The sequence below is a fragment of the Haliaeetus albicilla genome, chromosome 18 (genome assembly GCF_947461875.1).
Source record: "Haliaeetus albicilla chromosome 18, bHalAlb1.1, whole genome shotgun sequence".
In the NCBI taxonomy this organism is placed as follows: Eukaryota; Metazoa; Chordata; class Aves; order Accipitriformes; family Accipitridae; genus Haliaeetus; species Haliaeetus albicilla.
The window spans coordinates 13,620,124-13,642,353 of NC_091500.1; the positions used below are offsets into that span (position 1 = coordinate 13,620,124).

General features: G+C 38.2%; 1 protein-coding gene across 2 annotated transcripts in view; it reads left to right on the top strand.

Moving 5' to 3' along the window:
- The first annotated feature begins 1,262 nt into the window (after positions 1 to 1,262).
- The window catches only part of NBAS (NBAS subunit of NRZ tethering complex), a 190,761-nt gene continuing 169,793 nt past the window's right edge, over positions 1,263 to 22,230 (top strand). The window contains exons 1-11 of one of the 2 annotated variants that reach the window (XM_069805772.1): positions 1,263 to 1,445; positions 5,928 to 5,982; positions 6,597 to 6,633; positions 8,395 to 8,472; positions 9,525 to 9,572; positions 10,692 to 10,735; positions 11,155 to 11,288; positions 11,977 to 12,110; positions 12,228 to 12,326; positions 20,124 to 20,262; positions 21,086 to 21,151. In XM_069805772.1, coding sequence (XP_069661873.1) covers positions 1,302 to 1,445; positions 5,928 to 5,982; positions 6,597 to 6,633; positions 8,395 to 8,472; positions 9,525 to 9,572; positions 10,692 to 10,735; positions 11,155 to 11,288; positions 11,977 to 12,110; positions 12,228 to 12,326; positions 20,124 to 20,262; positions 21,086 to 21,151 — 978 coding nt within the window. In that variant the 5' untranslated portion in view covers positions 1,263 to 1,301. The remainder of the gene's footprint in view (positions 1,446 to 5,927; positions 5,983 to 6,596; positions 6,634 to 8,394; positions 8,473 to 9,524; positions 9,573 to 10,691; positions 10,736 to 11,154; positions 11,289 to 11,976; positions 12,111 to 12,227; positions 12,327 to 20,123; positions 20,263 to 21,085; positions 21,152 to 22,230) is intronic. The other variant, XM_069805773.1, reaches the window with a different exon arrangement.

Sequence of the window (22,230 nt, forward strand, 5' to 3'; positions counted from 1 at the left end):
AGACCTCGGCATCAGTACGTAGTGCTGCTTGTTGGCAAGTGTAATTTACTATAAATCTCCCACAGTTCTTTAAAACTTATGAATGTGATGTTATACTATTTGTCATTGTTTTACAAGCTACATTGTCAAACACAGCTAAAGAACCATTATTAAGTAAAGAGACAGCCAGAAAGCATTTTTTTCCTCAGTAGTTGTTTCTTCCTGAAGTGTTTCCCAAGTATCCAACACAGCTTTCCTATTGCCCTGAACCCCTAGTTTCAGAATTTAATTTTTAGTTTAACGTAATTCTAGGCTGCGCTGTTGCCCACAAGACTAAGAGGCTACTAAATACAAACTAAAATTAGAGTGCAGGAGCAGAAGTGGCAGGGTGTGAGGTAATTTTCTCTCGATTTTACAAACACTTTATAAAAAGTCGCAGGAAAGAGACTGAAACCTTAGTTCTTTCATAATCATTTATAAACAGGCTCATTTTTATCAGTTTGAGAGAGCTGAACTCCATGAGCACCAACATTAGTAGGACTGAAATATTTAGTTGTACGCAGCATCATTAAAGGGGGAAGAATAATTTGTGAGAAACAGGTAACTTCTGCTTTTTTCCCTTTTTCTTTTCCTGTTCGGTAAGGGTTTAGTTGATACACTCTGGCCTTGCCTACACTAGGTGTTCCTTGCCCTAAATTTTCTCAGTACCAGCTTTCTGGAGAGCCAACGCCAGGCTGCAGCTGCAGACCCTTCCCTGGGGTTGGGAAGGCCATGCTAGCGGGGCGGCCCTGATGGTGGCACCGCGGAGTGGTGGGCGCTGGATAAAAGGCCTCCAGGCGCAGCAGACAAGCTGCGGATCTATAGGCTCATGCGTATACGCTCTCTATAGGTGTATATCGTACGTTATATTCGGTAGCCGTCTCCCCGTTTCTCGCCCCGAAAGCGCGTCCCACCCCTCACGGCTTAGAGGGAAGGCTGAGGTCTCTGACGCTGCAGCTGCCGCCCTTCAGAGGAGCCGCTGAGGCGGCCAGGGCTCCTCGGCCTCCGCTGAGGCGGCCAGGGCTCCTCGGCCTCGCTCCCCTGCCCTCGGCGTCGAGCCTCCCCCGAGCAGAAGCCCTCTCGGGGCTCCAAAGCCTCTCGGGCAGGGAAGGCGACGGCCTCTCGCCCCGCGGCGAGGCCAGGAGCGGGGCGGGCGGCGGCGCTGAAGGAGTTAAGGGCCGCCGGCTTCGCGGAGCTGCCGGGCGTTACTGCTTTGGCCTCCGCCGGGCGCCGTCGCCGCCGCCGCGGCGCTGGCTGGGTCGGTGGGTGGGGACCAGGCCGGCATGGCCGCCGCCGGCGGGGAGCGCGGCGAAGCGGCGTCGAGAGAGGAGGGGATGGCCGGTGCCGGCGAGGAGGAGGACGGGGAGGAGAATATCCTGTACGACCTGCTGGTTAACACCGAGTGGCCTCCGGAGACGGAGGTGCAGGTGCGCGTCGCCGCGGCGTGGCCGGGGTGCGGGGGAGCGGACCGGCCACGTAGGCGCGGGCGGGGATGCGCCCCGGGGGCCGGGCGGCCCGGGGCGGGGGGAGGCCGCCGGCCCTGAGGGCTGTGGGGACGGGCTGCTGCCTCCAGGGCGGCTCGCCGGCCTGCCCGCTCCGTCCCCGATGGGCGCAAGAGCGGCGAGGGCAGCGGGGTCTAGCACAAAAGGCATCCCTGCGGTCGTGCTGCCGCGTCACGGTCTCGTGTCACCGAACTTCTACGTTGGCACCCTTGTTTGTGCCGGCTGGGATGCCTCGAGGTCGCCCTCGGTCATTACCTGTGCACGGTGTGTGCCAGGTTTTACTGTTGAACTGGTACGAGGGAGGCGGTGATGAAGTCCGGGTCTCGTCTCCAGAAACGGCTGTACCGAGCGCGCTGGAAGCTGTCCTGCTGAAAACGAGGTCTTTATCGAGCTTACCTTGCATGAGGAAAACAAGCTCCCTCCCTAGATTTGTATATCAGAATGGTTGCATCTGGATTTTCAGGGGTGGGCTAAAAGGGAGAAGTATATCACTTTGTGTCTACAAGGTACACGAATGAATGCTAAAGCTTGAAGGATCAGGAAGCATTGTTCTTGTATTACAACTTTTTGCTTGCTTCTGTCCTTCTTCATGGGCCAGCGGAAAAGCTGAGAAGCTCTTTCATCTTTGCTTTTAAATCTTTTCGCCTGCAGTGTGCTGAGCTAGCTGCCTCTGTGTCTATTCTTGTCTGATTTGGACATAAAGGATGCAAGCAATGTGGTTTTATTTTTTTCTTGTAGTGGCTTTCAAGTCCACTGCAGGTGTTAACGCATTTCCCACTAGAAGTAGTTTATGGAACTGTTTTAACAAAGTTTTGTGCTTAATGAGAACATCTGAACAGAGAAGATGCAAAAACATCATGGGTGGAAGAATGTACCCGCTCATAATTACTAAAGGCATTGTCATAAAAATAGTTCTTGTTTATCAGAAAGACTTTTATTATTTTGTTTCTCTTGATCTGTAAATCCTCAGCTGCAGCAACAGGGGTAGGTGTTTGGAAAACATGATTGCAGTGTTACCAATTACTAACTTCACAGATTGCTCATATAGGTGAGTAGACAGTTGCACCTGTTTTTATTTAACTTTGTTTTGAGAGATGGTAAATAGTGTTTGTTTCTAGTAACATATGAATGTGATTTATATATCAGCAAACCATGAGGAGGACTTAGGTGTGGTGGCATGAGACTGTGACCCTACAACGGTGTTAAGGGGGCACGTTTCTGACAGGTGTCCCTTCTCTTCCACTGACATTAGTATTCTTGAAGTTGTATGGTATGTTGATTAAAGAACTGATTAGTCTGAGAAACAATTGTGTTGTTTCATTTCCTTTTGTTGAGTAGTCACCCTAGTACTCACATAGGTAGCGAGGGGTGTGAATAATATGTCAATCAAAGCTGAGCAAAGTGCAAGACCTCCGTTTAGTGGCAGCATGCAGGTGTGCCAATTTAAAGTGATAGTGGAAGCTCAATCTGATGGTCCTCATCTGCCCTGGTGGTCAGAATTTCTAAGCATCATAGAATTCTGCTTGTTAACTTCAGCAAATGATACAAGCTATTTTAAACTTGTTTTTTTCTTGCCGATTTACTTTATTTTAAAGATAATTCCTGTTTTGCATGACAGAAATAAGAAGGCTTGAAAATATTATACCCCATAGTTTGGATTTACATCCTTCTTGAAGACTGTCAGTAGCCAAGGACACTCCTGATATTCTTTTTACAGTTTTAGTGGGAAATTGATTTTTACTCTGACATTCATAGGCATGATCGTCAGCATGATTCAGTTTTTGCCTTAAGGTGCCTTAACAGTGATATTATTTAGGTGATTGTGACTTTCCCTTTGGAACATCTGTCTCTTTTAAACCTGGTTTATTCACACTTTTCAGAAAAAGTCACAAAACACTCCCTGCCTTACTTCTTGTAGAATGGAATGGTTTGGAATGAGTAAGGTGAGGGACAGCAGAAAGGGCAAGGAAGTTGAATGCTGCACTGGGAAATGAAATTAAATGTCTTCCTATGCTGTCTTCTAGGATAGAAAGCAAGGCCTTAAAACAAACTTTTCACAGGTCTCTATTGACTTTTATTTTTTGTTGGGATGATTCATGTGTAATTGCAGAGTGCTGAGCACTTAGAATTGTAATTATGACTGTTGGAAGATGAATCCTGTGATGAGCACGTAAAATCATGTTGAATTCAAGACACTGATAAAACTGGCATAGATTTATGAAGTTGGACACCAAATTAGCTTTAATTTTAGTTCTTATTAGAATTTGCATTCACCCGTATTGAATTTCCCAAGAAGAATTTTATGGGGGGAGGGAAATGACAGATATTTGTAAAGGACACATTCAAGGAACTGACAATGCTGGAGAAGAGCATGGTGTGGAAATCAAGCAGTCTGTATTCAGTGTATTGATGTGATGGTATATAATGCACTGTTTGGGAACCCCGAAATATATAATGAGAATAAAAGGAATTACTGAGTAGCTGATCAGTGAAAATAGTGAATGAGGCAGTGGTTATGGAGGAGGTTGCAGGGGAGGACTCATGGAATCATTTGTGGAAATACAGGCAGACTGAACTTTTCCTTTTCTCCATAGACAAGTACTGTCTATCTTCTGAAATCTCTTGAATGTATCACTTGTTTCTGTGGGGTTTTTTTCTTTGCTATCTAGTGTTTTGAGATTTCCCCCCAAATTTCTCCCCACCCCCTGCAGGCTTGCTGGGCGTGCAACAAAATCCAAAACCAAGTGGGTGTCCTGTCAGCAAGGAAGTTACTTAGGTTTTATTTCTGGAATGCTCTAGCGAAGGAGAACTTGAAGTTGTTTTCCCAAATGGGAATGAATTAAAAAAGATGTATAGCAGATCTGGTAGCCAGCCATTGGTGTTGCTGAGGTGATAGGAATATATTACAAAAAGTAAGAGTCAGGTCTTCAGAGTATAATAGTATATCAGCTTTGCGAAGGGTTTTAAGATGCGCGAAGTAGGAACCTGTAGTTTAGGCTCAGGAGTGGACACTAAGAATACTCAAAAATGTTCTGAAGAGGTATAAGCAATTTTTGGAAATGTTTTTACTGGGAACTTTTCTTAATCCAAAAAATTTAACAAGCTCTGCTTTTAACCTTCCTAGGAAATTGCAGATCTCCCTGAGGTTCTATTATAGCTGTAAGAAATAATTTATGCTCTCACATATTTTACTGTAATGCCTTGTTATTTCTTGGTTGATCCACCTGAATTTGGAATATTATCTATTAGTACAGCTGTGCTGGCTTCTTACATGGTGCGAGATGACAGCCTGATTATTTGAAAGACTATTTCTGGACTGCAAAATTTGCATAGAAAACTGCTAATCTTTACTTCAATAACTCAAATTTGGGAGCCCAAATATTTTTTATTAAACATCGACTTACTCCAGAATTTTGATAAATCTGTGTGTCTTTCAGTGTTTGCTGCTCTATAACTTGCAGTGAGAGATCTAAATATTTCAGTTAACAAGTAATGATCTGCTTTATGTATTCTATACTGAAGGGAAGAGGAAATTAATTCATTACCTACTCCAGTGCTCAGTTTGTGGTGCTCTAATATTTTCGCTAGAAAAGTATAAGCATGACTGCTTATTTTGAAGATTGTGTGTGATGCCTTGCTTATTGATTATCTTTATTGTCTTCTCAGTTTAATCCCTTTTTCCTACTTTCTTACTGGCAAATAATTTTACCTCTTCTTATAGCTAAGAATATGCATCCTATGTTATTTTGTATTTTCTTTTTCTGTGGTTGGAGAGTGCTTTCATTTATATAGCGAGTGCAGTTGTTCCCCTCCGCCTTAGGTAGAGCAGGGCTGCTGGAAAGGCTATGTGAGACTGTATGGAGTAGAGGTGGTGATCTGAGTGGCTGTGTTACCTAGTACAAATTGACACAAAAAGAGTTTTTCTTAAGAAGTTCTTTGTTTTTCTTAATATTTCTGAAACTTTCATGAGCAGTCTTTATGTAGTTTAGCAGTTATATATTAGCGTAATGTGTTGAACACCAATTGCTTTGACTCCCCCTGGGCGTTACAGATCAATCTGGCATTCATTTGGCATAAAAAGAATGATTTATAATACCTTACAGGAATACATAATCAGAAGTCAATGTCTTCTGTTACTACCCAAAGATCAAGGCAAAGCTGAATCAATAGACAATCTGTAGTACCTTTTGTTTATTACATCTTGGCACTTAAAATATTTGGCTTTATAGCCTGTTTTAACTTATGCACTTAAATTACTCGCTGTATGAAGTTGCGAGTAATAGAAAATACATAAGGAACTTGTGGGCTAGCAGGCAACTTAAATTTAATCAGTGAACATATGTATGAATGTTGTATTTAAGTTAAAATGTATAACATAGTGTTTGACCATTATTGTTGTATTTGCAGCCAAGAGGCAACAGAAAACATGGTGCATCGTTTATCATCACTAGAGCAATTACAGGTAAATATGACTTATTCTTATGTTTGTGACTCATAAGAATGATGTGTAGATTGCTTGTAAAATTTACTATTTCTGTACTTTAGGGCGGCTAGTATAATGGAAATAGAGTGCAGGCTGTGTTTTCAGGAAGATGTTTTCTGATTATCAATATCGCTATGTAATTTTTGTGTCATTTTTGTGACCTTTCTTGTCTCTATTACCTTATTGGGACAAACTAATAAACCATACATCTAAGAAGTTTAGAAGCTCTCAGTTTTGCAAAATGTTGTTGAGGTTTTTTTCTCTACCAGTTTTTGCATCGCGCTGTTTGCTACTTAGACGATTCTATAAGGAAGGTTCACATTCTGATTATATTACGTTGCCATTCAACACTTGCTTTATACAGTAAACTGGATTGCATTTTCATCCAGTAGGAATTTCTCTTAGAATTTCCGGAAAAGTGTAGTGATTTTTTTTTTTAGTATCTGCCATTTGTATTTAATATAAGAATTCAGTGGCCAAGGATAGAGGGTTTTTCCCATAATACCTTTTGTGAGAATTTCTGAGATTCTGTGTGCAGTCAGCTGGAGTGTGGAAATTGCTAGAGGTGTAATTTTTGCCTCTTTCCATTGTAGGTCCTGCATTATTTTTGCTTCGGTACATCTGGTACAGGTAGGTTTGATGAAATGATGCTTAATCTTTTTAATTGATAATATTTTTATAGCTTTTTGATTGGATGGAATGTTATTTTTAATGAGAGTAAAATTGAACACTTGTTTAGAATATTGTCCAAGCAATGCTTAGAATATTCTCTTTTTATAAGTTTAAGTTGTAACCACTTGAGTTGCAGCTGAAGCCTATCTAGAAAAGAACTGGTGTATACTAGTTTGACTTTTTGCTTTTATCAGAAGCCTAAATAAACTTGCAGTTGGAACATCGTCTTTCTCAAAACACATATTTGTCCTCCCCACTCCCAACTGAGATATTGCAAGTGAAGCTTTTTTTTTTTTTTTTTTTTTTTCTTTTTTTTTTTCCCTTAAGCCTCAATGACAGGTATGATGGCATGGCAGGACTTGCTTCCTTTGGAGTAATAATTTGGATTTTTTTTTTTCTTGACAAAACAAACTGTCACACAAAAAGCTTGATAACTAGTTGAGCAACACTCATGCCACTTATAAATTTAGCTTCTGATTCAAAAGGCACTTCAGCGTATGTTTATGCAATCACTTTTCCCAGAGAATTTCAGCTCTGTGGTTATACTACTCTGTTGATGTACTTGGCAGGTTTGAAGTTATCAGTTCTCCCTTTTCAGGGGTATTCTGTTGGTTTTGAGATATACGGAAACAAACGTTAATGTGGCTCCGTGTGAAACAGTACTGTACTTGAATTCAGCAGGCAATGCTGTTTTCCCTATTGCTGGTGTTATACTTCATTTTGCGCCCCCTCCCTCCTTTTTGGGGGGTGGGCGTTGGTGGTGTTTATGGGCTTCATACCATCATATAAGTCTAGTTGTAAGGATTCAGTTGCAGACAGAATTAACTTATTTTTCTTCCTATCCCCTCCGTAATCAGATTTAAAGTCTGATTTCTAACTTTTATGATTTATTCTAGTTGCTATTTTTATGTATTTAATAAAAGCATTTGGGAGGGAGCTTGGGAGGCCCCTAGTTTAAAGCCCTACTAAAAGCAAGTAGAACATTGAATTCAGTCTAGATTCTTTAGGGCTCTGTCCGGCTAGGTCTTGAAAAGCTTAAAGGATGGAGAGCCCAGAGACTCTCTCGACAGCCTGTTCCAGTGCCTGACTGTCTTCATGGTGAAGAATTCTCTTCCTTATGTCAGCTTGAAACCTCCTCTGTTTTGGAATCATAGAATCATTTAGGTTGGAAAGGACCTTTAAGATCATTGAGTCCAAACGTTAACCTAACACTGCCAAATCCACCAAAGGATTGATCATGGCTTCTTGTGCTTTTGCCATGCACCTCAGTGGCTCCCATCTTCATGGTAACCTACTAGGTATCAGAGCACTGCTGTTTGGTCCCCTGAAACCTTCCCTTCTCCAGGCTAAACAAGTACAATTCCCTCAGCATCTCCTTGTTGGGCAAGTGTTCCAGTCCCCTGACCTTCTTGGTGGCCCTCCAGTTTATTGGTGGTGTTCTTGTAATGGGGGGGCCCAAAACTGGCTGCTACCAGAGTATAAAGAGTGATGAGTAAAAATAATCAGTTCCCTTAATATGTGTTTTTATTCTGTTAATACAAACAAGGATGTGGTTAGCCTTCGTTGTTGGCAGGGTGCAGTGTTGATTCATGTTCGGTTCCTGAAAACTCCCAGGTGGTTGCTGGTTGCCTTAAAGCTAGGTCACCTGGCATGTGTATCTCAGGTACTGCTTTTGTTAGGTATATGTTCTGATTTAGCCTAATGTTTTTGTTGTTTCAGCCCTGCAAAGTTTTCTCTGCCCACTGGACTGGTTCGTCTAGTTAATAAGCAGATAAACTGGCACCTAGTACTTGCAAGGTAACCAGCTTACACATTTTCCATTTTTGGCAGTAGCAAATGTATTAATGCTTTCTCTCCTCCCCTTGCCATCCCCATTGGTAACAATGCTGAGTTAATATTGTGCTAAAGTCATGTTATTCTTTTTGGTCAAAAGGAATACTGGAGGCTTTCACAGGCAGCCTTGGGAAAGAAAAGTCATTCTGCTACCTAGGGGCTTCCACACCTCTTCCCTTCATTTAATGAATCTCTCACTCAGGTCTCCATGTCCTTCTAGCTTTTGAGGCAAAGTGGCTTGCAGTGCAATTGTTCTCAAACTCAAGTCCTGAATTTGATCAGTTAAAGACCTATAACTTGGCAGAATATGTAATATAAACTGCATATTTTAAAAATTGTGGAAGGTGAATGCATACCCTTGTCTGCTGTTGTATGTATAGAGGAGAAGTGAGAGTTCCACGGCTAGAACAAACTGTTCTGCAGTAATTTTAGCAGCATCAGTGAGATCACTGGCTTTTAAAAATAAGCATAAATATGTACAGAAAAATGATTCAATGACATGGACGTAGCATGGAATGTTTTAGTTTATTATGTTTTATTGCTGAATATGATCAGTGGTTCAGCAAGAGCTCTACTGCTGAGAGAGATGGTGATTCTTTGAGGGAAGTGATGATTGCTTTTGATGCACAACATGCCAGTTGCAATGGTGTATGTTAGGTACAAAAACAGGAGACCTGCTCCTAAGGAGACAAAGTAACTTACTTTAGATTCTGCTGTTACAAAATTATCCATAAGCAACATCTGATTCTGATCTGCCCTGCAGCAAGATTTTAGACATTGTTTCTGTTTTCTTAGTGCTACTAGAAAAGAGTGACAGATACATTTCAGTGACATGAAGGGAATCTTATTATAGCATTGGGGTTTTTTGATATAAAAATTGATATTTCCCAATTTGTTTTGATTATGAAAGAAGGAATTTATATCTAACCTTGCAGAAAAGCACCTAGAGCTCTGATTCACATTCTGTAAGGACTGGACTTTAAATGAATTTTCACACCTGTATTTTTCTCTTTCAGCAATGGTAAATTGTTGGCAGTTGTTCAAGACCAATGTGTAGAAATCAGGTAACTTAGTGTTATCTATTGCTTCATGACCACAGTTGTGGAGTTCTGAGACAGTGTTTCTAGTCATTTACTAAGCATATTTTTAAAGATTTTTCTGGGGTTTTTTTGAATGTTATATATTGTGAAAGTAATCTGTGGAATAATCTTAAAATGTATTATCACTTAAAAAGCAGAAGCCATCTATTTCTTCTTAGTTCTTGGCCAGTCCCCATTCAAAAAACCAGAAACACCCCCCTCAACAACCCCCCAATTATAAATATTATAGATAAATTTATATAAGTATCTATCTGTATCTCTCTTTTTTCAAGATGTGAAAGAAAAACAATCAAGATGCTTCAAAATACTAAACCCAAATCATGGTCATTCTAACCTTTGCCTTTCTGTTCCCCCTAGAAATGCTCTCCTAATAAATGGGACAAGGAGCTAGTATTCTGCTTCTCTGTAGAGTAGCTGGCATGTATAATATTTCACCTTATTTTACAAGTAATGTGGATGGCCGTAAAGACTGATACTTTCCCTTTTTCTTCTGCTCTCTAACAACAAGCTCTCCTTTGCCAGTTCAAGACCACATTTAGCTGTAGAACGGCTCTTGATTGAGTGTGTTTACTTGCATCACAAAAATCCATTTGCTAGAAGGTCAGACCTTCTATTTATATGTAAAAGAAGCAAGTGTATGAAAATTGTTCAGTTGGAAGTGGTGTGAACACCATAAATGTCAGCTTATGGACTATAAAATAAATCTTGTGTTTCAACTGTATTAATGTAACTATATTCTTGCATTGTTTCTAAAATTGTAACCTAGAGAATACTGACTAGGTGTTTTTTTTCTAAAGTTACATGCTGAAGTTCTGGAGTGCTGATATCCTATTTTGAACAGCATTACTACTAAATGAGGGATATTAGTATTTATCCATTGGGAGGAGGGTTTCTAAAATACTATTGTTAGTTACTGCAGCTGCCTAAGGGTGAAGGCTACTATCTGCCTTTTTGAACAAGTAGTTAAATACATGCAGGCCTTTGAATTGTGTACTTAGAGTATTTTTATAGCGTTCTGTTTATTCTGGAAAATTGAATAGCGTTTTTTCTCCAATTTAAATCCTTATGAGTCTTTTTCTGCAGGTCTGCAAAAGATGACTTTGGATCCATAGTTGGAAAATGTCAAGGTATACAATATGGCAACCTCTACATCATTACTTAGTGTCATCATTGTTTATTATTCATGCATTGCTAAGTGGTGGTGTTGGTATACTTTAAAGATAATGTTGTAACTTCTTAAAAGCATTGGGAAGAATCAATAGTTTTGCTTTGTGACTAGCTCTATTACCCTCCCTTCCCCTCTTCTTTTCATGATGATTAACATAGAAAACCTGAATCTGAAATGAAATGATAGTTAAAATTAGTGAGTTTGGGAGCAGGTGTTGGAGGTGGTGTGTGGGTTTTTTGGGGTTTTTATTGTTTTTTTTTTCTTCTCTGAGATAAGCCTGTAATCATTGTAGGTACCCTGCATTTTTTTGACTCTTTGTTCTGTTTAAGGAATTATATTTCTATTCCACTTTTTAATAACTTACTTCCTTTTTCATAGTGCCAAAAGATCCTAACCCTCAGTGGAGGCGAGTGGCATGGAGTCATGATTGTACGTTACTTGCTTATGCTGAAAGCACTGGAACAGTGAGAGTATTTGACCTAATGGGTAGTGAGCTTTTGGTCATTTTACCGGTAAGTGCTCTCTTAGATTAAATATGAATGTAGTAGAACTTCTTTTAAGGATAAAGGGTAATTTCTGCTCTTTGGACTTACTTTAATCATGGCTTACTTTGGTGTAAAGGCTTGCAGTATGAATACCATGCACAAATGTACCATGAAGTGTTTATCATTTGATGGGTATATTATAGTTAAACTTCAGTCACGTGTAGCACTTGCAAAGCATATCCTTTGTGCTGTTGTATCTAGTCAGAATCTTCATCTTTCTTTTCTTTTTCTTAGAATTGTGGTAGATCTGCAGGTACATCAGATTGTGAAAAGTATAGAATCACCTAATCAGTAGGTGTGGAAATAATTACAGTTTGTAGTAGCAGATTACAAATCTGCAGTTTATATGCAGCGTCACTTATAAATCAAGAAATGTTGCTGATAGAGCAATATTTGGGAAGGTGGCTCAAGTGTATTTTCTTAATATATTGCCTTTGCAGACTTTATAGTAATAAGATTTTTTCAAAATCAAGATGAAAGGAAGTGTATTTTGTTACGGATACAAACTATGAAACTTTATTTTTTAATACATTTTTATACAATATAGTAAATTTAACTGCCTAGTTCTTTCAGTAACATAGACACTTTACCCCCCCCCCCCCCCCCTCTCTCATCCTGTTTCTCTCTCAATGTCTGCCTGCATTTTTGGGTAAAGACAGCAAGTTTTCCAGGAGATCTGAGTTATGCTATTGCTGGATTGATCTTTCTAGAATACAAAGCAAGTGCCCAATGGTCAGCCGAACTGCTTGTCGTTAATTATCGTGGAGAACTAAGAAGTTATCTTGTAAGGTAAGCATAAATTTTGACTTGCTTTGAGAAGGCACAGTGAACTTCAAAGGAATTCTTTCTACTCTTTAAAGAAACTAAATCTGAAATTATGTATGTATTTTTTTTCCTCATACTTAGCGTTGGAACAAATCAAAGCTTTCAAGAAAGTCATAGTTTCAGCTTTAGCAGCCATTATGCCCATGGAATAACTACTGTCATTTATCATCCTGGTCACAAGTAAGTGTTCTGGTTTCTACCTGCCAATAATATGGAACTTATGAACAAAAGTGACAAAATAAACATGTTGGATAAAGAGAGAGGAAAAAAAATCTGTTTTAATATTGGTATTTAGTGACTAAGTAATAACAAGTCATGTATCATTTTACCTATGAAAGAAACTCTAGTTGGTCATCTCACTTTACTGATGGAACAATGAAAATCAGATTATGTCCTTTACTGTTTGAGTATCTTGCGTAAGCAGCATCTTTTAGAATGTCAGGAGTAGCTTCAAAAGGTGTTTCTGAATTTGATGGGGGTAAAGGCTGATGTATAAGTTTGGTTGTTTTTTTTTATGTCTGGATTTAATTTCTGGACTTGTTGGCCAGCCCATTTTCCCTAGTGTTCTGACTGGAACTGCCAGGCTTTGGTATGTGGGGTTGTCTTGTGATGTGTTTTCTCTATTAGTAATGTGTTGGGTACAGATACGAGGCTTGAAAGATGGACTAATTGACTGCCTGCTCTTGAACCAGATGTAGTTGGAATAAGTCCTGGTTAGCCAATTACTTTATGTTAAAAATGTGTCTACCTTTTTAATATCTACTTGTTTTATAGCAAGATAAACTCAGCAGCTTACTTTTCTATTTCTCTTCAGTTGTAGGAACTAAACTTCCTTATAGAAACTTTTCTTCTATTAGATTGGCTAGGATTGAATTTGTCAGTGCAATATGTTATATCATTGTATTGTTTCAAATGGCAATTAGGCTTGGCTGTAGAATACCAGAAGAAACTCACTGTTTAAAACTTATTCTCAATATTAAGCAAGCTGTCCTAGCTATCTTAGGAAAAAAAATGGTTATTAATGAGAAGTAATTTTCTTCTAGCTTATTACTTTGAGAGATTAATTTTGAGTATGGTTTCTTCTTTTTACCTAGTTCATACCTAGTAATTCCACATAATTAATACTCAGTATACTAAATCTAGAGTTTTGAGGTAATAGGTGTGGATTATGGAGGTTTGGTAGCACTATCTGACCAGACAACAGAACCTACTCATTCTTTCCTTTGATCAGACCAGTGTTAATGATTCTTGACACTTGTTTCCAAAGTTATCTTTTCTGCTCCTAATATAAAGAAGTAGATTTATTATAACGATGACTATTGCAAAGAATATTGGTTAATATTCAAAGTATGGTCAAATAATTATTCTGACAATTATAATAGATGGATGTACTTGCTTTTTATATTTGGTGTGTTTCTGAGTAAATGATGTCAGAACCGTTAAACTCTTATAATGGATGAACCCGTTAACAATACGTAGAAAATCAGCTGGCGTAGTTGTCAACCAACTAGTATGGACATTGCTTTGTGTCTGCTAATGGCAACTTCTCGCCATAGAGGTTTAAAAGAGGAGAGGGGGAAAAAAAGGAAAAATTTGAAGTTTTATTTTTCTTCTTTCCTGCCACCTCCAAGAGAAGTAATAGCTTTGTTTTTCCTACTATTTTTATAAGATCTTAGGTTAATCTGTTTTTTAAAACTTCATATTAGTGTGAAGTAAAAGAGCAGGAGGCAATGCTGGTTTTGTGCTTAGAACAGTTTAATCAGATTATTAGTAATTAAAGTTACCTTTTTATGGAAGCTTATGGTTGACTATTTTTTGGTATTTTGTTTTCTATATTCCATATTTTCTAGGGGGAGAAATGCCCTTTCCTTACACAAAAAGATGTGGTTATATCTGCTGCTGAAGTAATAAGTTTGTTTAATGTGTGTGGCATACACATTCAGAAATTGCTTGTTTTTACCAGGAAATATTATGACTCATTTCATGAAAATAAAAATAGTCAGGTGGAGTCCCCTGTGATCATACTATGTCCTACTATGTGCAGCCAGTTGACTTAGTAAAGTTGAAAAATTGACACTTGAAAGAATGCACAATTGGATGGAATGGATGCAAAGCAGAAAGAACCAATGTTTTGCCCTTCACGTACACAAGTCTCTTCTGTTTTGAATTTACTCTGTGCTAGAAAACTTCTAAATTTGACATTAGGGAACTCTTAAATTCATGAGCAGAGTCTTTTGCTGAAATTGTCTTTGTATTCAAAAAAAACCCAGAAGGAGTTGAAGGGAGGCAGTTTTCTTAAATTGTGCATTAAAGACAATTGTAGATAACATATGAACATTTCAAAGTTTTCATTTTCAATAATGTGAACTTTGATCGCATAAGTTCAACTTTGTTACTTTGTGCTTTCTTGCATTTCACTTTGTTTCAGATGGTGAAGTTATACTGGTCTATCTTCAACTGCTTGTAAGCCTTGACTTACTGCACTCTATATTACTACATATTTGCTCATTACCTATTACAGTGCAGTGAAATAGCACTGAAGAACTTAATATGCTTAATTTTTTCAAATAGATGTATGATAATTGCAAAGAGGGAATGTATCTGAATCTGTAGGAAAACTTGAAAAAATAGCTTTGGGGAAAAGTCTAATAATGAGTTTCACTGCTGTTGAAAAGTGTTATATACCTTAATTTAGATGCCTAATGTTGGTATTCTCATGTGATCCAGCCTTCATTTATGATGGAATTTATGGTGCACTTTAGTTGACAAAACGTAAATGTCTGCTCCAGTGTGAGCTCTATGTAGGCTCTAATGGAAGGTTCAACATCTGCTTATTTTGACTATCTTAATCTGGAGCAGAATGTCTTACTTCAGGGTTATCTGCAATTGCTACAGAAAATGTTTGATATTGGAGCCTAAAATTTGTGATGACTATAGTTGAGAGAAAGGATTTTAAATTCAGCTGGAATTTGCTTGTTGTACCAAAATTGATGAGTCAGGAATTGCACAGAAGTCTCAAGTTTTTCTTGGATGCCTCAGTTGAACTTGCTGTTCTTGAGACCATTATTATACTAGTTATCTTCAGCCCAACTTTGTAGGAACCTTTGAAATAAGAGTACAGTTGAGGTACTGCAAGGGCAGACATTTTTTGAGACTGGAGGAACCTCTAGAAATCATCTAATCCGTTCCCCTTCACAGCAGGGTCAACCAGAGCAGGTTGCTTGGAGCCATGTCCCTGCAGTCCAAGACCTGCACACCTGTATCCTCCGTGAGGAGCGTGGTCTTTGTGAAGGCCTCTGACGTGCTGGCGTAGCTGCTCCAGTGGGTGCTGGGGACTGAGCCTGGCAGCACATCACCACAGTTGCTGAGAACGTGTGCAGAGATCGTTTCAGGCCATCATTTTCTGCCAACTGCTGCACAAAATGCTGCACCTATTGGCTGTGCTCTAGGCCTGGCACTCACATAGGTCTTTTTCTAGGACTTGTTGAAAGGGTTCCTGACCCTTACTAATCAGGAATCAGCTGGAACAAAAGCTCAAAGCACCCTTTGATCAGGAACAGCTGGCAGACCTTGTTAAAAGCTTCTAAGAGTTGCTAGCTAGCTCGCTCTTCCTGGCAATGGCAGGCATTGTGAGGTTCCTCAAAGAGTTCCCAGGAGCCCTCCGATGATCCCAGAAGTACTTAGAAGATTAAGAGGGTCTAGAAACAGAGCCCAGAAACACACTGCACAAACTGCTGCATGCTAGCTGTGCTTTGTGTAGAAAACATACGTAAGAATAAAAATTATTTAAGGGTTTGAGCACTAAAGGATGTTGCATTGATCTTGATGTCTATAACAGCATGATACACAAAATGTTCCCTTCTAGGGAGTTACTGTTAAGTGTCATATATTAAGTTAATGTTTCTTTGTGATCCGTCCAGAGTGGCATAAAACTACAGCTGGTATGGTGTGATTTGAGAACCCAAGTATTTGGCCAGGCAAAGTAGTTTTTCACATTACTGGGACAAAAAAAGTTGTTGGCATGGTATCATCTTCTTCAGACTGAGACTAAATTAAAAAAAACACAAAAAAAACCCAGGAAAAAAACCTGTCCTGTTGCTGCTTCAAGACTACCTGTCAACTTGTTATTTTGGAGTCATCTCCTGTCTAGTCCTGAAAAAATAATTGGTAAACAAGGCCAGATCTTTGCTGAGGCTCTCAGGAGTACCTTTCATTTTCTTTTGATGCCATTTGTGTTATTCATCTTAATAGTTTCTGTCCCTGCTGTTGCATTTTGCTCTCTGAAAAGCTTTTTAAAATTTTAAGTACGTGCTGCCATGATGAATTTCTCTGCAGTCCTGGGAAAAGGCTTTTTGTCTTGAGGTTGTGTGTTTTGTGTGTGTCTAAACTGATATGACATCTTCATTCCAGCTGTCATTGAGTTTCATTTACCCTAAAAAATGCTTCTGAATTATAAATATGTTGCACTGTATGTGACAGTTTTTCCAAAATTTCTTTGAAAAGATGTATCTTGATGGAGTTTTTGAGAGCTTGTTCAGGCAGTTTTGGAGCTACTGCTGTCACTATTATTGACAATTCTTCTCTTGGTCTTTGTGCTACTATTTGTCTCTTAGTCACCTCTGGCACAGTGTGGTCAATTGTAATTGAGTTCTGGTCATTGCTGCTGTTGCAACATGCCACTGAATTAAAAATTTCAATGGAAGCTGGAGCTTATGGAAGAATTTAGGTGCCTATGGATGCACAAGACTATAGATAAATTAATTTTCCAGAAGATTATGCCTGCTGTCTCTTGGCTATTAGGAACTGACAGCTGTGTTTTAGCAGTTTTGTGAAGTTCTTGTTTACTGATTTTTAATTTTATTTTTTTTAAAGCTTTTCTCGTGGTCAGGCTGTGAAAGAGACACATGTGAAACTTGCTTTCTGTTCTAAAAACAAATTAGGAAATTCATCACTTACGTGTAATGATTGACCTTGCCAACATCTTTCAGAGGTTTAAGATGTGATTTCATGTTCACTGATAGTAGACTGTGTGCTCAGATGCGAGTACCCTGACATGTTTATTCTTCGCTAGCTAAAATGGACATAAACTTCATCATGTACAACAGGGTAGATAGGTTTTAAAGCAAAATACTTATTTGAGTCATTACAGGGAATTTCATGTGGTGTGCTATGTCTCTGCTGAAAGTTCATTTGTTTGGTAGAGGTGTGTGCTGCAAGATAGTTAAACTTGTTACTTCCTTGTTTTTAAGTGAAGTTCCTCAGAAGAACTATGTAGCATGTCTAAAAGATGGCTTTTGTATGAGTTGAGGGCAGCTCTTAGGTTCTTTGGTCAGTGACAGTGTGTTGAGCTTCTCCAATAGAACAATTGTAGGCAGAGGAAAGTTGCAGAATGGAAATGTCAGGGAGAAGGAGAATAAAAAATATGCAGAGGGGAAACAAACTAATGGACTATTAAATATATGACATTTAATCTGTGAAATTTTTTCTCTTCCCAAGTGCACTTTTCCCCAGTATCAGCAGAAAATTTGATACTAAAATATTTTGTGTAGTTCTGAGAACTGTTGTTTGTTGGTGGCTGTACCTCATGTGTTATTGTTTTCCATGTTCCTGAAGGATCGATGTTCTTCCTTCCAAGCCTTCCTCAGTTAAAGTCACTTTCTTCATGAAAGAATAACAAACTGTTCAAGTAGTTTCTAGTATTTGTTGATGTCCCAAAGTTGAATGAAATTAAACTTGCTATGTTGTCCTGCTTATTGCTTCTGATTTCTTCAGTTGCTTGAGTATGGAATTGCTTAAATATTCTGGTTTTCAATGTCTGCCTTTCCATTATTGTTATTTTTAACCAACTCCTGTAGTCTTAAAGAGTCCTGGTACCAGAGACATCCTCAGATCGAGCTCATGCTTAGTATGACTTCCAGAACAAAGTACTCTTACTGGTATTTTGGGTTAAAGTGGTGTCTTGGTAAGTTCCTCTGAGTTCCTATCCAAATATTTACTTGAAAATTGTCTGACAAATTGATCAAAATGAACAACCATTATCAAAACTAAACAGTTGGTGTTGATTGGAAACTGTTAAAATGTAAAGCAACTTGGGTTCATTTAAGATGTAAAGTTTGTCGCATAAAAGGCTTAATGCAGTCTTATATTACTAGCTTGTTCAGAAAAGAGGTATACACTGTAGGGGTTCTTTGATATTTTAACACCGGGATTGCTGTGCCTACTGAGCAACAGTGGTATTCTTTAACAAGTAGTATTTATGGTGAAGTTTCTTCTGCAATCCATATAATGCTGAAGTACAGTCCTCCTTTGCTGCTGTGTTTGTGTTGGAGTTCTCTCACTGGTTGTCTAATACCATGCTTTGCTAATTGTTGTCATCTTCATAAGCCAGTTGCTTTGCTAAGTATCTACAGAAAGCTATGATAGGTGAATTTTATGTCTGCTTTTTTTCCTATGTTATTGTTACCAAAAAATGTATGCTAATTACTCAAGATGCACATTTTTGCTTCCACATGCTATTCATGTTACCAGTTTTAAGGAGTATGAAATACAATCTGGGCTACTCATGATAGATTTCCTTGGCTCTGATAGGAATCCATCTGTTCCATAAATGATGACATAGTTTCTTCTTTGTATACTACAGCAAGAAACCACTGCATCATGGATGCTTAGCCAGAAACTTTACGTATTCTAAAGTTAAATAGCACCTCCTTAAGGGAGAAGTAATTACACTTAGCTGTGCTATGCTTTACTTTCTGATTGTAAGAACAATGCAAAATTACCCATATTCCTGTTAATTATGATGATGGTAGACTGAGGCTCTCCTGTTGCTGTTTTTGAGGAAAACGGTGAAAGTGAGTTCTGTTTTGCTGTCTTAGGCAACTTTTTACACCACAAAATAACTAAAACTCTTAAGAACCTTAACTGACTGTAAGCATCCATGGTATAAGTCATCTTGCTGTATGTTTGTGAATAGCATGATACCTAGGAATGTTTAAGTTTTACTGACTTCTTAAAGAGGATTAAACGTGGAAGGAAATATTTTTTCTTTGTTTTTCTTCTTTTTTTCTTTCAGTTGACTTTTGCAGGAAATCTTGTGAAGTTCACTCGAATCACAGCTGAGAGCTATATGAGTGTCAGCCGCTAGGTGGTAGAGCATTTCAATAGTAATGCAGACTCTGAAGATTGATAAAGGAGTGTTCTCAGGGCTGAACTTCTGGCTTTTCCAATCTGTGCCTTTTTTGCAGATGCTTTACTTTTTGATGAGTTGTTCACTAAAATGATGCTTCCAAACAAACTTTAACATCTGTTCTCAAAGTTTTCATAAAAGTAATCATCAGTTCAAGATAAAACTGCTTGTTAGTAAGGTGAAAGGGCTTAAAGGGAAAATGTTTTGATACATTTTAGTGGTAATCAGCAGTAATTGTAGGAGTTCCCTCAAAGTTTTTAAAATATCATCTCCTATGTGTAACAAAATTATTGGATGCACACTTATAATTGGCGGAGTGGCTTTAGAAACCAAAACTGAAAAACCTTGACACATTTTGTTCCTCAATAAAAGAGAAGTAGCTTTTGTACCACATCTAAATAAATGGAAACTTAATGCTTAAACAGAATGACCAGAACTTTTCATAAGCCTAAGCTGTAATTGTTATCATTCTTTGAGGGCAGGGGAGAAACTCAAATTTGTAGCCAAACATTTTATTTTAAATGTTGGGAATTATGCCTTATTTGGAAAGCTAGAGATGAGAATGGATAGGGCTAAATGCCACAAATAACAAGTATTACTCCAGGAATATTTAAGTCTTTTTAAACTTCAGGGTGTTTGTTCACCGATAAAGCTTATCGGGGCTGTTAGGTATCTTATTATACTCAGTCTTTTTGTACTGCAAGCAAACTGCTATAGTTCTGACTTAAGATAGTTAAAAAAAAAATTGTGGCAGTATATGAAATTATAATATGCCTTTATATATTTTACAGACTTCTCCTTGTAGGAGGCTGTGAAACAGATGAAGATGGAGTATCTAAAGCAACTGGTTGTGGTATATCTGCTTGGAGAATTCTGTCAGGCTCTCCCCATTATAAACAGGTCACTAGTTATGAAGATGACATTAGAACGGTAAGTATGATTCCTCATTTTACTGGATGAATATTGTCACTAGTAGAATTATCTAACTGGAAGTTCAATATGAGTCTCTTTTTGAAAGAAGAATTTAATGCAGTGTTTTGCTATTTTGTAAGCTATGATGTGAACTTCTAACAAGTTAATCTCTTTCCCCCCCCAGCATCTGTCTGTTTTTGCTTTTTCTGTAGTATGATTTGAACTTTTAAGTTCTTCATTATCACTTGTGGTTTTTAAAAAAAAAACAAAACCAAACAACCCAAACCAACAAGAAACAACAACAAGAAAAAATTGTAGCATGGAAATACACTAATTCCTTAGTTGCTTACTGGGATATGATACCTGTCTTTGTTGGAAAAAATTCCAGTTATTTTGTCTTTTTATTACTTCATAACAAAAGGCAGTACACCTGAAATAAATGTTTCAGTTTAAGTCTGATTCTTGATTTCTTTTGCTTCTAGTAGAAGTAAATGTTTAAGTTGGTAACAACTACAGTATGGATACACTGAAATCAATTTACAGTATATTAGGATAAATTCCAGTATTTGCTCTTACGTAGGTATTTCTTAGTATTAAAAGTGAGCTGTTACTTTCATTGCAAACAGGTGGTGCTTTTCTGTGGCATGATACATACCTAACAAAATGGGCAAAGTTATACAAACTGCATTTTATTATCCTTGCGTTATTTTAAAGTAGGCAGTCTTATGGAAGTTTAAAGAGTCCTGCAAAGTTGTAGTACTTTAGATATGACTTAGGTTTTGGTGCATAAAACAATGTATGAGTTTGTCTTTCATTGTATGATGTGTTTCTCTTCTTGCAGGCACAGAGAAGAGGATTATTAAGGATTATGAATTTAAGATTTTATAGCAGGCGGGGAACAGAACAGGTATTAAAGTCTAGGTCTACCTCAAATTTATTTTACTAACAATTGTTCATTAATGACTGCCTGAGAGACTGATTGAAAGTAGTTTTTTAATTTATGCAACTTAAGAATTAACACTTCTATAAAACTTGTAAAAAATAATAAGCATTTAGGATCAAATGGAGTAGCTTGCCATTTACTTGGCTTTTTTAAAAAAAAAATTAGTTCATCTGCTGAAGCTTGAATCTTGGTTTTTCAGCATACTGACAGGAACAGGTCTAGCTATGTAGAGTTTGATATTAAATGTAAACTCGTACTCAAAAAGGAAGGTGTAAAAAGCCACTTAGTTATTTTTTTAATGAATGTAATGATCATAGCATGTTAGGTGTGTTATATATTCTACAAGAAGAGAGTAGATTGTGACAATGTTTCTCAAATATATGCCTGAGAGCGCAATAAGAAAACAAAACCCAGCCTTTTGCATGGCCCCACTCACACTAGAAAACAAACAAAAATTTCATACAATGTGGGGAATTAAAAGTGGACGGATTCAAACTAATCATTCATGCCTTAAATAGGGTGGACACAAAGACTTGATTTTTACAGTCTGTTACAAGATACTATGGAAACATTTTGCTAAGTAGCTTCAAAGGTTTATTACAGGTCAAACTTCTACTACCAGGACACATGCGAACTTAATAAAACTGCTTATCAGAATCAACTTGTTCTTTACAAACTTGTACTCTCCTCTGAATGAGTGTTAAATCTTGAGTGTCATGCTGAGGTGTAGGTGTGTGCTTTCTGTGTTTCTAAGGCTTTACACACAGTGCTTGTGGCTTTCTTCTACATGACTTAGGAGCTACCCATGTAGTACTGCACCCCCTTCTCCTATGTCTTGTCTACTAGCTGTGTGTAGCCTTTGTTTGATTCCTTTTTTCATGACCTTTCCCTCCTCGTAAAAAAAAATTTGTTTTCTCTTCTTTTGCTTTATAAGGAAAGAACAGTAAGGAATCTGTCTACCACCCTCACTGTGTCCTCCTGAGAGGAAAAATGGCTGGTCTGAAGTTATATGGACTTTGGAAATGACCTTAATAGATTTTTGG